General features: G+C 35.6%; 1 protein-coding gene across 12 annotated transcripts in view; it reads right to left on the bottom strand.

Moving 5' to 3' along the window:
- GRIA4 (glutamate ionotropic receptor AMPA type subunit 4) overlaps positions 1-16314 on the bottom strand; it is a 373574-nt gene that overhangs the window by 34227 nt on the left and 323033 nt on the right. For 10 of the 12 annotated variants that reach the window (XR_007719405.1, XM_050758797.1, XM_050758796.1 and 7 more), the window contains one exon: positions 15030-15277. Coding sequence is in view for 10 of the 12 variants with exons in the window: in XM_050758797.1 (XP_050614754.1) it covers positions 15030-15277 (248 nt within the window). In the remaining 2 variants the exon portion in view is untranslated. Of the gene's footprint in view, positions 1-1816; positions 11149-11464; positions 15278-16314 lie in introns of those variants that run through there. The other 2 variants (XR_007719406.1, XM_050758803.1) reach the window with 2 other exon arrangements.

The raw sequence follows: 16314 nt of genomic DNA, 5'->3' as shown, positions 1-16314 counted from the left end.
ATGTATTTAACTCACTAAATGAATCTATTTAAACTTCACATACAAAGACTATAAATTTTCCATTAAATTCTTGAGAGTGAAAATTTAAAAATAAAAAGTTCCCACTTTCTTCTTTCATTTAAGATTTCAGGTTCCTTAGCAGGAGGCCAGCATTTGGATATTGCTCTTATCACTTAAAATGTGTTTTAATTGATCTTGCTTCACCTATCAGAGCTTTTGGCCTGGATTTTGTTTAGGCTGGAAAGCAACACAAATTAGAGAAGAAACTTTAGTAAAAACAGTGCTGCTTGTAGAAATAGGGATTACAAACTAAGAGTACTTCTTACAGAAACAGAGATTACAAGCTAATGAAGGGAAGCTGAGCTTTTTATTCAAAGTTCAGATACATGGGGACTCACATCTATGAGAATACGTAGCTTTTCTGTTACTCTCTGAAAATAGTTGAAGCTTAAGGAGTCTAAATCCATGAGTCTTTAAATATTTTAAGTTTATGAGATTCTAAGTGAAGATACAAAGCAGCTTATTTTGAAAGCAAGAGGGCTCATAGTCATATTTCAAAATAGAAATATATTCTAATGCCCGTTTTTTAAACAACTCAAATTTCAAAAAGTGACAAAAAGTTTAAATTCTTAAAATAGTCTCACCTACATTTGCTTCTATTGGTGTGAATACTAGAACATATTACACATATTACATGGTCGTTCAGTTATTTGCTACTTGTCAGAAGTTGGGTATCTTAAGCTATTAGTTTGGACACTTTCATGAACTATTTGAAATATACTTAATAAATTGAGTGAAAGTACTATAAATCAATGCTTTTCACTTTACTAAGCAACAAAACAGAAAAATGGTGCTTTCATTTCAACGTTCTGCTATCCAAAAGAGCTAAGTCATTGTAGAACTACCACCAATTGTTTCCCTGAGTGAGATTTCTATGAAGTATTTTATAAGAATTCAAAGTACAACAAATCTTCCTGATATAACAAATGTCCATGTAAACATCAAATTCTAACATATAAAGAGTTCACTGACAATGTTGTGACAATTTCCTTCTTTTGTGTGACTGCTTCAGTGGAGAGTCCGTGTGTCTGCATCTTAAAATTCAGGATGAATAAATTAAGAATAAATAATGTGATTCAACTATATCCTGTACTTTTCATTAAAGAAGTCAGTGAGTGAGAAAGTCAAAATTAGGTTTTGTCAGACAATCAGTCAACAAAATATGCCATGTTCTAAAAGTTTAATGCTTAAGTTTCTGGATTTGATAACCATTAGAATACACTTATCTACATAATAGATATTATGTTTTGATGTTAAAATGAATTTATTTTGAATGTATCTTTTCATGTAAGTTCCTAATCACATAGCCACTATTGTTCCTGCTCAGAAAACAATAGCCTCTAACAAAAACATATCCTTTGGAAAGGATTTTCTTTCATTACATGCTCTAACAATCCAACTTTAAGGATATGCAAGGCTTCTAAACACGTTTGTAGCAAAATGGTAGACCTGTATTACTGAAAGATGATGACTCTTTATTTTTTGCAACAAATTGCCTGAATTCTCATTTTTTTGGTACATTTTTTTTTCTCCTTTCCTAAAATTTTCTTCTTCTTGAGCCCCAAGTGTCTCTGTTACCTGATCTTAAAACTTTCCTAAAATCTACTTGAGTCACACAAGATCTAGCTTCTTTGGCGGAAAATGATAACAAATAATTATTGCTGAATAGGATCTAGAAGCTGGTGCCTTTCATAATCCATATGGTCTATTTTTCTTTTTCTATCTCAACTTCTAGATGTTTTTATTTATTTTTAAATTTATTTCTTTTTTTTTTTTTTTTTTTTTTTTGAGACAGGGTCTGGCTGTGTCACCCAGGCTGGAGTGCAGTGGCATGATCACGACTCACTGAAACCTCTACCTCCCAGGCTCAAGCAATCCTCCCTCCTGAGTAGCTAGGACAACAGGCATGCACCATAAAGCCCAGCTAATATTTTTCTATTTTTTTGTAGAGACGGGGTTTTGCCATGTTGCCCAGGCCGGTCTCAATCTCCTGGGCTCAAGAAATCCACCTGCCTTGGCCTCCCAAAGTGCTGGGATTACAGGTGTGAGCCACTGCACCACCCCTTTAAATTCTCTCACTTGTTTCTCCTCTTGGTTTTGCTCTATGGAAAGACCAATTTGAAAGAGAATACCGAAGTCAGGAAATATTAATGATTTCTATGGACAGCAACACAAAAAGTGAGAGGTTATAGTGAAAACCATTAAAATAAATATACAAGAGGCCTGGGAAGAGGGTGTATAAACATGGAGAGAGGCTGCTTAACAAAATATTTCCTCCCTTTCCTCCTATTTTTCTAACCACAGTTTTCCTATGGCACCTTAAAAATCTCATTAAGTTTGTATAGCTTCAACCCAAAAGTCCAGACTGATCATATTTCCAAATATATATCATAAAAATCATATTAGTGATTAATTTTATTAATTTTGTCTTAATAATGATATATTTCTGTATAAAAATGCTTTGGATTTTAGTTTTGATATTTTTGTGACCACTATGGTTTGACTGATAGTAACTACGTATATTCTCCAAATAGAGAAATTAACAGCTGATAAAAATTTTCTAAGGCCTATGCAAGTATCTAAGCCTTAATGGAAGACTGGTACTAATATTTAATGATGATAGAAAACATAAATGCATTAGCATATGACTGATATGACTTCTGTGAAAGTTTCTATTTTTTCCTGCTATACCATTTGCAAGTGAATGTTCAAATGACTATTATGCACAAGTGGCAAGCTGGTTTCCTTATGCTGGTGGGTTAAAAAATATAAATGTATAAAGAAAAAGGGATTAAAAAACAGGTGGGGGAGGGGTTTCCTTCAAATGGATGGAAGCCATTCTTTTGAAAGAAAACTCCCCTCTTACCTTAGTCCTGGAGCTGGTTAGTTCTCCTCTGTCCTCCTCCTAGGGGAGAAATACCCAAAGTTAAACAAAAATAGAACATGGTCTTGTATTAAAGTCAAGTTCAGTTCTGGTCAACCCTTTCCTCAGGTCTCACAAGACACTATCAAATGTCTGATATACTGGGGCTTTCACTGAATTGAATTTAAAACCCATTTTAAGAATTAAGCCAAAGGGGAACGAACATTAGCTGTGTAAGAGGAAAAAAATATTGTCTGCCCTTCAGTCTGTCTTGCCAGAGAGCTCTAATACCTTGAAATTGGCTTAGAGTAGAAGTTCACAGAAGGGCATTGCTTGGGTAATTTTTGTCAGCTGGAGTGAATAATGGAGGGTGCATCATGGTGAGCACCTGGAGTTCCTTAGGAAGAAGGGGTATGCTGGGGTGTTCTCAGCTCATCTCCCTGACCTTCTTTTGTCTTTTGAGAGTAAAATGATAGTGCTACAAGCAGCACCATGATTGAAGCAATACTAAATCTGATATGAACAATAATTATTGTGAAAATAAAAAAAGAATTAAACGGTCATTAGATGGGAGAGCTAGAAAAACATCTGGGAAATGGATATTATCCGACACTATGTGCTTGTATTTTTTCACAGTGGGAAATGGCAGGATGAATAAAGATGGGATTTTTTTTTTCTTAATTTGTCTTTAAGTAGGATTCTGTGACTTTGGAGAGAAACAAGGCAACATAGTGAGAGGCTCATGGGCTTGGGACCTAGACAGTAATGGGCTCCAGTTCTACTTCTGTCACTCATCAGCTATTTAACCTCAGTTGCAGCAGCAGCATCTGTCCAGATGAAGATAAAAGCAACAACTACAAGGAGTTAGGGGGATCAAGTTCCAGTATACATGGGTGTGGTACATAGTCGTTATTAAATTTTTATTTCCTTTTTATTGTTTTCATTTATGTAGTCTCTGATATGGTGTTTTCTTATTCGAATTACTTTATCTCTGTTGAGGCTGCTGTCTAATTAACAGAGCTTAGAATCAGGTCCTAGTTACCCTTTGGCATAATTTCAGAGATGGTGGGTGATTGGCTCCCATAAAAAACAAATACCAGACAATTGATTGAATTCTGTGAGACATGAAGGAGAGTGGAGACCAAGAATGAGCCTGAACCCATACAAGATCATGTGCTATTGTTATTTAACTTTGGGTAACTTATTAAAATTCTTCATCAAGTAAAATGACATCAGGTGAGATAATGGATGTACTTTGAAACCTCAGTTTGTCAAAGTATATTCCAGAGACATAAAAATGAGGGATGTTGTAATCATTACTCTAACAGCCATTATGAAAATGTGCAGGGAAAAAACACTTTATGGCAGATTCTATGTTGTACAATGATATCTTGTTTCCATCTACTACTATTACCATTTATTTAGTGTTAGATTTATCCTGTGAACTTTAATCATCTTAAAGTTTCATGATATAAATATGGCATGATGTAATTCCTCCAACTATAATATATGTGGGTTCCTTTGTGTTCTTCCTTGGTAATCTAACTTCATTCATTGTTTTTAATAAATACTCTAAAAATGGCTATTTTGACAAACCAGTCCTTTTATCTATGAAACACTATAAATTCCTATATATAGATATATATATATCTATATATATATAGAGAGAGAGAGAGAGAGAGGAATTTCCTGTTTTTGTGAAACAAATACCTGCAGAGATGGTAAAGCTGTGCTCAAAATGGGGGGAAAAAGTAAACTGTATTGTATGAAACACCTATTTCATCCATGGTAGTCACTTACGTAACAGAGTTTTAAAGACGATATCTTTATATTTAGAAATGATCTGGGAATCTATGAATAAGAATAACTATAGGTATACTGCCTGGATTGGGTAAAATTACAGTGGCTGTGAAGTCTTCATGCTTCAGGGCATAAAGTGATTGCTATTTGTGATGAGGAGAAAAATGAAAAAGAAATTAGGTAGTGCTGAAGTTGTTAGGGTTATTGTGATGCCCTTAGTAATCACCTTCTCAGGTATTTCATATTGAAACACCACAGGCTACCACATTATGTGGATCAATTTTTAAAATCATATCTAGATATGGAAATAGAAGTTTTGTTCTAAAAAAAATCAAAACAAGTCCTTTTATAGGCCTGTGCTTCACTTTTGCTGTTTTATTCCCCCTTTTGTATAATCCAATGAATTTTGTCAGATTTGTACCGTGCCAAACATTTGATGTCAGCAAACAATTTTGAATGTCTGTTTTAACAGGCATAAAAGACCTGCATTTATTTCTAGCTATGTTGGTTCTTACAGAGGAGTGCTTTCCTTAGGTAGTTTTCCATTTCATAACGAAGACAGGCTGCAATAAAAGCAGCTATTTACTAAACAAGTGACTTACTTAAATTCCAAAACAGCTGAGCTTTTATAGAAGTTCTGAGAATGAATTTTTTCTCAGTCTTATTAAGTGTCCACAACTTCAAAGAGGTATGAGAATTTTGTTGTTTTCCTTAAGAGGACCTAGGGTAATACGCAGAATTTCAGACTCTCAAAGTGGGAAGGAAATAGAGATGTCACATCATTGTTTCCTGTCCAAGAGATGTGAAAATCTCTTCTACTTTTACTTGAACAAGTCGGATGTCAGGGATCATAAGCCAATTTCCCTGCATTTTTGGGAAGCAGTTTTAATTGTAAAATTTTTATGTTGACCTGAAAGGTACATAATTTTTTCAACTCAACAAGAGTTTATCTGGTTTTTAAAATAAGCTAAAATTTATGGACGTTGAGCTCTATGTGCATATTTTCACTATGCCTTGAATTTATGTGTTGCTAAAACTGCAGAATGAAAGTGTCACAAAAACTGTTTAGTAAGTTTTCAGAGTGAATCTATGTTTGTACTAAAATGTACTTTTTTTGTTCTTCTCCCCTAAGAGCACTGGAGATTGTCAGAAGATCTCATTTCTAGTCTCAGCTGTAGGACTGTGGGCAAGTCACGTAAGTCTATTATACAGTGCCTTCCTCTGTAATAAAACAACATCATAAGAGGGTTTAACACAGCAAGTGAAAATATATATGTATGTGGAAGTGGTTCAAAAAGTATAATGCTGAACTGTACTATTATTGTTTCACTTAAATATGCTGCTTTGTAATTTTTGGTGTTTATATGAGCTAAATTTAAGCATAATCTTTTAAAAGTGGACAATTTGGAAAGAAAATTAAATGACATATTTAACTAATTCTATGGCTTATATAATATTATTACTGTATCACTTAGTAGAAAGCAACTCTTTTTTTTTTTTTTTTTAGTCCTATGCCCTTTTTCCTCTGGGAGACAATCTGAAGTCAACTTTTCCTGGGTCCTATTCAATTCTATTTACCTCTGACTAGCTTCAAATATAAGCCAAAGGTTAGGGGACTGTCTTAGGACTCTCGCTACATGGTTTCATTTTAAATTTTTATTCATACTTTTTCAGAAAAAAATTTACTTTTTATGCTAAAGGCAATAGCAATGCAAAATAGCTATACTTGCTGATAATGCTTTTATGATTTTTTTGTGTGTGTGTGGTTCTAGTTGCAAATGTCTGAAAAGATGAGAATTTAGGGACTAGGACTGATGATGTCTTTTCTTAGTTACTAATAGGATTTTGGCCTGTTACTATTTCAAAAAGAAATATTCAGAAGCCGCATATCTATCAGGACCAAATACAAAACAATCACTCTTCTACAATAGCAGAGGCCCTGTTGGTAGCTCTTGCCAGTTTTTATATAGGCCTCTGTGTAGGGAAGCAACAATAGAGAGTGGACTATATACTCTCATATTGCCTTTGAAAGTGGGAAGCTGTTTGTGTCACATTTGTTTTATTGACTGCAATTGAATTCTTATTCTGGCTGACTCCCAAATATTTAGCACTTAAAGAAAACTGATTGAATGTTTAATATTTCTGTAAAAACTTATCTGTGGGTCAACTTCTTCATTGAGTACCCCAGAATTTAAAAAAAAAATAAAGAAAGCTCAGTAAAATCTAGTTTACTTCAACAGGATATAATAAGACTTTGTGTGGTTGATGGTATTTAAAATGATAGTTTTCTCTAACACTTCAGTATTGTGTACGTTGAAAGGTGGAGTTAGATACTAGGGATGTTGTTGTGCCTTTAAATTTTCTTTATTTTTGAATTGTGTGATGTTAAAGGTATGTATTAAAATGGCTTCGCAAACTTTTTCAAAGTATATTTCATTCTGTGGACATCCGTTAACAAATATTTTTAGATTTTCATAAAGTATGAAATTTGTCCATTTAAAAGAAACCACATTCAATCATAAAAAAAGACTTTTTTGATGCTAGGGAAGATAAACAATATTTTCACAATATTTCTAACTTCTGTTAATATAAAAATTATTTACAAAATCTTCCTATAACCAACATAATGCCTGTTTCTGAGAAGGCTCAGGACTAGGGTTAGATTTTTTGAAGAGCTGAATGGCAATTTTCAATTCAGATATTGTCAGGTGGTGTATGATACTGTATATTTGTGTCAAATATCTCAGATGTATGTTATTTCATTTAGAAACAGAGTTAAATGATTGATTATTTTGGAGAGGAACAAACATTAAAATAAATGAGCTACAGTTTTTTAATTTTTAGTGAAATTAAAATGGAATATAATTCTAAACCAGAGTCATTGCTATTCTCCAGCTCATTCTAAATGACTGACAAACTATTTTATCTTTTTTTTTTTTAATTAAATGAGAATTGTAAACTAGCCCCATTGTGATTGATGCTATCTTTAGAGACAAAAGGAAGCTAATGACACCTAAAGTTGTGGATGAGTGCTTTCCCATATGCTGTGCTGAAACAAAGGAGTACATTTTCAGTTTTGTAGAAAACCATTATTTACTTATGATGTACTAAGTAAATGTTTATCATTAGCGTAAAACTGCATTAAAGCAGCATCATATAGAATTCTTCACTGAAAGGTAGATTATATATCCACAATCAAGTGAGCTATTTTTAGTATTGTATTATAAGCATTTTGGATTTTTATGGTAAACCTGATTACCATAACTCTCTCTAAAGCTCTGTGTTGTATGCCTGCATGTGTTTGTCTAAAATATTCTCCACATGTCTACCTATTGCAAATATAAAGAGCTACTTCCTCCCTCTATTTTTTATTTTTATTTTTTTGAGATGGGGTCTTGCTCTGTTGCTCAGGCTGGAGTACAGTGGCGTGATCTTGTGTTGCCCAAGCTGGAGTGTAGTGGCGTGATCTCAGCTCACTGCAACCTCCACCTCCTGGATTCAAGTGATTCTCCTGCCTCAGCCTCCTGAGTAGCTGGGACTACAGGTGTGCCACCACGCCTGGTTAATTTTTATATTTTTTGTAGAGTCAGGGTTTCACCATGTTGCCCAAGCTGGTCTTGAACTCCTGACCTTAACTGATCCACCCTCCTCGGCCTCCCGAAGTGCTGGGATTACAAGGGTGAGCCACTGTACCTGGCCCCTTCCTCTATTCTTCAGTCCCTCCGTACTCTACCACCAGGCTCTCAGCTAACAGGGCCCTGGGATCATAAGGGGAGGAATCCACTGCAGTGTGATTATAATGCTTCTCTTCTAGGCCTGTTCAGAGTTGTAAGAGTTAAGGTCTCTCAGAAGAAGGTAATGGTTCCTCCCTCTGCTCAGCCTGTGCTGAGGCCACCTAGGGTGCCTTCTTCCTGGCACTCTTTCCTTTAGGAACATCAATCTAGAGAATAGAACCCAACACAAATGATGTGTGAACAACAACAACAATAGATATATGTCACTTGACTTCTGCTGCCGTTCTGAAGATAAATTGAGAGCCACTTGTGAACTGAATGTAAGCCACTTTATAGAAGCCATGATCCTATAACCTGAGAGCCTATAGTGGAGAGTAATTAATCTGACATATTTTCTTTAATAATTTAGTATAGACAGGGCTGAAGAGTGGCTTTGCTGCCATGGTCAGAATCTATTGTATGCACAGCAGAAACAAAAAAAATCTCTTTCTTGATGAATTTAAATATGGGTCCAGAGAATGCTTAGAGTGAGGAAATCAAGGCCAATTCAATAGAAAGGGAATAGCACGGAAGCTTCATGCATTCATATCTACTTTGGTTACTTCTAAGGGTGAGCAAGCGTTCCGCTTCACACGCTAACCCTATGCATACATTAATGCTTTACCTTTGATCTGAATATGCTATCATCTTTATATTCATAGGCTTTGTCTGTGAGACAATTGTGTGGGGCTCAAGAACAACAGATTGCAATTCTGGCTTTTGTTAGAATTGTCGGAATTGAGAGCTAGCTTCGCTTTCTCATCAAACTTCATAAGCTGCCAAACATTTTGGTAGCAGTTTCATCTTGTCAAATTTGATCCCTTTTGAAGTGGTAGAAACTAAAATGGCCATAAATTACTCATTTTCTCAGGAAAGTTACTAAAATACAACTTCTAAGTGTAGTGGTAAGGAGAGCAAAAGGCTAACCCTTGAATATAGCAACTTTTCAATTTGGTGTTACCTACTCAGGCTGCTATAAAGTACCTCAAGAATGAACAACTTAAAACATACCTGATAAATGATCAGTTGGACCCCACTCAGGAGTCATTTGTTGAATGAACTGTCAAAAGATTGAGGGCAAATCATTTTAGCATTTTTTAAAAACTAATGGGAAGAATCACAAACATGTATAATGCCTTGTGAGTCTTAAAGAAATTTAGAAAAAAGGCAACCTTTGTTTCCTTCTTCATGAGGAGTTGTAATTTTAGTTATCTTTTAATTAAATAGGAAGGATTTAAATGAAAAATTTAGAATTTAAAATGGCCCTGGTAAGTTTCATCCTTCCTAGTGTAGTGTACATCTGGAAAGAGAGGAATGAAGTATATGGATTCTACTGAGCAATTATTTTTCCCTGGGACACAAGTAGCATTGATACCTTCACCATGTGATGTCTTAGTTTGTAAATGCAAAATACTTGGTACACACAATAGCAGTATATTTAATAGCAAACTAGGTAGCTCTTTTAAGCATATCTCAGAAAAGATTTATGTGTGTTTGTGTGTGTGTATATGTTGAGAGATGCAAATGATTTTTGTTGTGTGTGTTTGTCTACTCCTTAGCCCAACAGACTGTATCTCAAAATATAATAGGATTAGAAAAATAAGTTATCTATAGCATCTTTAAATATGGCACTAAAAATGAAGGGTATTCATAAGCAAATATATATCTCTTTTCATAATAGTTAAAATAAAAAAAATGTGTTTATGTACCAACCCACTGCAACTCATTTCCACAAAGCATGTTAAAAGTTTCCTCATTTGAGCCCAAATGTACTCAGTACTCAGCTTTAGACTTCTGTACGCTTAAGTTTTTCTAGTATCTACTCCAATACTATCAGTTGACTTGTTTCTAATACCAAAAAAAGACTAAAATAATATGCTCACATAAAATATCCAGCAAACTCCTTTTTCCTAAACCTTTTAAGTACTTCATAAACCTTCTAAGTACTCCTGAACTAAAATATATATCCCACAAATTTTATATGTGAAAGTAGCTCCTTAGGATAATACATTTTTCAGACATGAATTTTCATACTAAGTTTAATACACCTGCCTTAGGAAATTCTCCAAAGTGGAAGAAACATAATTTGACCTACATAGAACTCTACTCACTCCAATGTAGATCTAGGCTAAGGCCAAGTGTCTTATGAGGCCAGTAGTTTTGTTCAATGCTGAAAGGAAAAGTCCAATGAGAGATGTGGTATTCTAATTCTCATGCTGAGTACTTCCTCCCCCTGCTGTGCTATTGCTGTGGGGCTCTGAGTTTCCTGTTGTAACCTAAGTGTGGTGTGCTTGGTTTCAATGGATCGGTTCCGGTTGCCATGGGTTCCTGCAACTTGTCATTGCCAAGTACAACTGGGCCTCATTTTTTCCAGGTCTCACCGCCCCCCATACAAGTTCTATTGGAACTGCTTTCCTTTAAAGCATGCTTTTTTTTTTTTTTTTTCAGTGACAGAACATTTGTTTTACTTTAGACACAGTTCCACAAACATCTTTAGAGGAGGCAAAGTCTGAATGGGAATGACCACTGTTAAATAATAGAAGTATAGGTGACTAGAGTTTTTGACTTGGCAAGTATACAAATCGTTCTAAGGTCCAGAGGAAGTGTTCAGATATGACCCACCGCTTTGTTGTCTGGAGGTATTTACAGACACTAGACACTATGAATATCTTTTTTTTTTTTTTTTTTTTTTTGAGACGGAGTCTCGCTCTGTCGCCCAGGCTGGAGTGCAGTGGCCTGATCTCAGCTCACTGCAAGCTCCGCCTCCCGGGTTCACGCCATTCTCCTGCCTCAGCCTCCTGAGTAGCTGGGACTACAGGCGCCCGCCACCTCGCCCGGCTAGTTTTTTGTAGTTTTAGTAGAGACGGGGTTTCACTGTGTTCACCAGGATGGTCTCGATCTCCTGACCTCGTGATCCACCCGTCTCGGCCTCCCAAAGTGCTGGGATTACAGGCTTGAGCCACCACACCCGGCCACTATGAATATCTTTAAAAGGGATATTCTTATCTAACAGCTACTTAATAGTAAATCCATATCAACCGAATGATGATTCACTCGAAAGAACCTTTAGCAGGTTTATTTATTACAAAGTAAAATCAATAGTCTAGTAACCAGTGTAGTATGGATACCGTGGCAAAGTTGATAGTATTTTGACAGTAACGTAGGCAACTTTATTGTACCATAAATACTATAGTATAGTAGATGTCTATACTATAATCAATTTGTATATTAAAATTGATAGTGTTGATAGTATTGAGAGTAAAGTCAAAATAAATGTACTTCCTCTTTCTTCTACACTTTACATTCCGTTGCAATGCCATCGAAAGTGTATATTTTAAAACAACTTTTGGACATTTCTCAACCAGAGAAAGATTTTCACAATTGTTTTGGATTGCCAAGGGGACTGGGAAAGGGAGGAGAAAGAAAACCATGGCACTGATAGAAGTATAAATTGTACTGTGCATGTAAAAAAAAAGATTCCAGATCAGTATACCTGGCATTGTTCTGTCACTTGAGAATTGGAGAATCTATATCAAAATACAATAAACCAACAATTTCTGGCCATTGTTATTAGTAAGTGATAGATCAATGATTTTAAATTTAATTGCTTTATGTCCAGCAAGCACTAGTCTGAAATAAAGTCTTGGAACAGTAAAGAGCTCTGTAAATCATTCTCTACTGTAAAGACAGGTGCTAGTCATCAGTGCTGTGATATTTTTCAGTCCAGTTACAGATCTACTCTTTGCGATGATCCTTATTGCATTTGTTTTAAAGTCTGCATTAAAGACCCAAGTCCCAATTTTCAATTCTGATTATATATCAAACTCTCTCCTCTTTTCTGTGACGTTTTTTCTGAAGCACTTTAAACAAACAGCAAGACCTGGAAATTTAAAACTCCCTAGACCAATGGAACATAACTAGTCATTTATCTGCGTTCTCTGTTTAAATGTAAATAGGATAGATTACTGTTTTCTTTTGCTTAAAGTCTCATGTTGCCTAATGAACCTGAATAGCAGAGTTTGTGAGAAAGCCATTGTTAATGACAGCGCAATACAAAAGTCTCACTACATCCAGAACTATTAACCTAAAGACCTGATTTTAAAAAGATAGATTGTATAGGAAAACAGACGTAAGTCTCTACGGAACTGAAAAAGACAGAAAGGTTTCGAAGAATTTGATACAGGTATGTCCTCTTGACCTTGCTCTGATGAATACAATTATTTTGAATTTGCTTCTGCAAACTAAATCATTTATACAGAAGATGACTATTAGTCCATCTCTGCATTAGTGTGTCTCATTTGAAACAGAAGAATCCTAGTCGGATAAGAATGAGAATTTAAGCCTGATGAGTCTCCCGCTTAGATGGCTGAGGATGAGACAGAGAGGAGGTGGGGTGAGGTGCATGCTGGTCAGCCTTCAGTGCCCTTCCAGTGTTCTCAAAGGCAGGACAAAATGACTGTGGTTTTGGCATGCAGGAGCCAGCTTGCTCAGGAAATTGTGGCATATATAAAACAAAGTGCATAAACAAACTCTCCATCCAGGAAGCTTAATTTAACAATTGCCTCATTAACAAGGTCCAGGGAAGGACAGGAAAAGAGGGGGAAGCCAATGGGTGATTATTATACAGTTCTGGACAGATGAAGCCCTTCAGCTTTCCCCCAAACAATCCCTGTAGTGTGGATTTGACAAAGTGGCACATTTAAGAGGGAACTCTCTTGCCATTAATGGGAGTCAGGCGAACCCGTCACTGAAGGCCAAATTCAGTCCCTGAAGCTTGACTTTATCAGTAGACACAAGACAGAGGACAAGGCAGCTATATCCACAGAGAATTAATTAAGTGCAAGAGAGACATCCAGTGAATGTAATCAATAGTCTGAACACTGATCTACATATCAACCACCATTGCATTCTCCCCTCCTATTTTTAAAAAAGTATTTACGCTAAGGTGCTCTCAAAACCATGCCTTCAACAGAGATTTCGTTACTACTTGGCCTCATTGAAATTACATATTCTTCATATTGCATCATACAAAATAAATCCTCAAAGATGAAACAACCTGATGCCAGTTTAAGTTTCTGAATGGTTGAAATTGTTTTTGGGTAGAATATATTACGGATAATTTATTTGTTTGGCTTTCTCCCTGCACATTTCTTCAGTTTCATACGGAATGTATGTTCCATACATGAAGCCTGACTTCAAAATTTCCACAGTCCATAACCATATTTGTCTTTACTGGCTAGTTTTGTTTTATCTCTTTTAGGATTGCACTTTTGTAACATACCATAAAACCCCTCACTAATTATTACAGTGTTGCTTGCACCACACAATATATTGCTTTAACACAACCTTTTCCATTACTGATGTTTGTTTCTTATATCTCTCTCAACCCTTCCCAACCCAACACACATATCAAAGCACATTGCAGTTACCCTTTTGAAACCAATGAAAACAATTATAATATTTATATTACTTTCATTTGTACTAGGCAATAGTACAGGTCTCATTACCTTCACTTTTCAATGGCTTACCAGAGGCATCACTTTTTAAGATCAGGTTCTTGGTTAAGTCCTTTGGCAAAGATCCTGATTTCCTCTTGAATCTGTGCTTTGTGTACATTTCTCCTAAGCAGCACTGAGACCAGAGTAATTTGTCGATCATCGCTTTTGATGGGGTCCAGCCCCATCAATTCAACAGCAGCCTTTATTGCTTAAGGAAAAGAGGAAATTCTGCCTCCTGGACATAAACATGTGAATTTTCTATGTCCAGGACCAAAAGGATGAAAAGGGCAGATTTAACCAATATTTCCATAAGAATGAAAGTCTCACTTAATCCACACGTGTAATGGTTTGCTCATTTCAGGGGTCTATCTGTAAGCATTTTTGGATTGCCATTGGGTCTAATTTTACAGATCTTACTTACACCACACTCCCTTTAAAATAGGCAGGAGTGTGACTTGAGTAAGTACTATAAAACCAGAGCTCATTTTTTCCTCTGACTATGATTGCTTTTATAAATAGATGTGATTTCAAACTTAGCATGAAAACAACCTCAAGATAATCTAAAATAGAAAGATGCCATAATAAATAAAATATTGAAATGGAAAAAAAAGTGGTTTGCTGGAAAGAGGTTAATTTCTTCTTACTCAGAGACTAGTGGCCAGGCATAATTAAAAAAAATGATAAAATGTAGAATTATCACTGACATGATGATAGTGTAGATACCGGTGGCCAAAAAAATTTGATGAGATGTAAAGAAGCATATGCTACCCATGCCTTAGGCCCACTGGAAGCAGCTAGTGTTCAACCAGTTTGGTTTTTATATGGCCTTCAAAGATATATGTCAACGAGGATTAATTATCCCAAAATTAAAAAAAATTACCTGATTGTTGACCAAAATATATGAAATGGAGAAAAAGAAAACAAACAAACAAACATACCATGTTCACACACAAAACAAAATAATTCTCTCAGGCACATCAGGGAAGGTGGAATACTATAACAACACATGTTATATTGTTATACTATTCCACCCACCTTAATGAGGAACCCTTGGGCGTTGCTACTCCATAGCCTTTGGAATCCAGATTTCCTCCCACTTTCATCGTGTCACATGGCTTTCGCTGCTCAATGTATTCATTCATAGTGGACTCCAGGAGAAAGGCAAATTTGCCCTTGGATTTGCGGACACGAGCTACTCCCTCAGCTGTAGTCCTAGTGAACACTGATGGCTCTGCTGATCGCATGTAGGTCCACATCTTTTCATACACTGCTATTTTTGATCTCTGGAGGAAATTAAAATAAAATTAAATACAGGAAAGAAGGGAACAACATGTTAATATTCACTGAACCAAGATAAGAATAAAGAGTTTTAGTATCTTTCCATTGCTCTCTGACTCCCATTTGTCATAGAGTAATATAATAGTAATATTACTCTTTTCAAATTGGAAAACTGCCTTTTAACACTGTTTAAGGAAATCACGGAAATGATAGACATTTAAAAGTCATATCTGAAGAAGCCCAAACCTCTTGCCATAACAGTTACCGCACTCAACTGCTTAAATAGTGATCTATTACTGTTTTTTTCAATGTAGACTGCAATGAAGAGACTTCATCGTTTAAAATCATGTTTTATATCACATTCATGGTAAACTTTAAAAAAGCTAAGGTTTTACTTCAAGTTTGTAAAATTCCTTTTAATACTGTATTTTAGTTATAACAAACAAGGAGGGTTGTTGTTTTATTTTTTTTTTAAGTTTTTTTTAGAGACAGGGTCTTGCTGTGTTGTCCAGACTGGAGTGCAGTGACATGATCATAGCTCACTGTAACCTACAACTCTTGGGCTCAAGAGATCCTCCTGCCTCAGCCTCCTGAGTAGCTGGGACTACAGGTGCATGCCACTATGTCCAGATGATTAAAAAAATTTTTTTTAAGATGAGGTCTCGTTATATTGCCCAGGCTGGTCTCAAACTCTTGACCTCAAGCACTCCTACTGCCTCAGTCTACTAAAGTGCTGAGATTACAGGTGTGAACCACCATGTCTGACTGTTATTTTATTTTTTCTTTTTTCATGCCCCCAAATTTTAGTGCACATGATTCTAGTAAGAAATATACAAAAATACAGTCCATATCAAGTCAGTAATTGAACACCAAAGGAAGAGGCAAAACCTGGTATAGCTTATAAACCAAATATCCCTAACACAAGAATCAAACTCTAGGTTGATTGAAACATTTTTAGACTTTTTATGAAAAAATTTTCAAATAGAACATATATTGAACTTCAAAGAGAAGTGATTCCTATTTTCCAATTTTGTGTTTTAGG

The sequence above is a fragment of the Macaca thibetana genome, chromosome 14, assembly GCF_024542745.1.
Source record: "Macaca thibetana thibetana isolate TM-01 chromosome 14, ASM2454274v1, whole genome shotgun sequence".
NCBI classification, from domain to species: Eukaryota; Metazoa; Chordata; class Mammalia; order Primates; family Cercopithecidae; genus Macaca; species Macaca thibetana.
The sequence above is the reverse complement of the archived record's forward strand: the minus strand, read 5'-3'. Positions and strand labels throughout refer to the sequence as shown.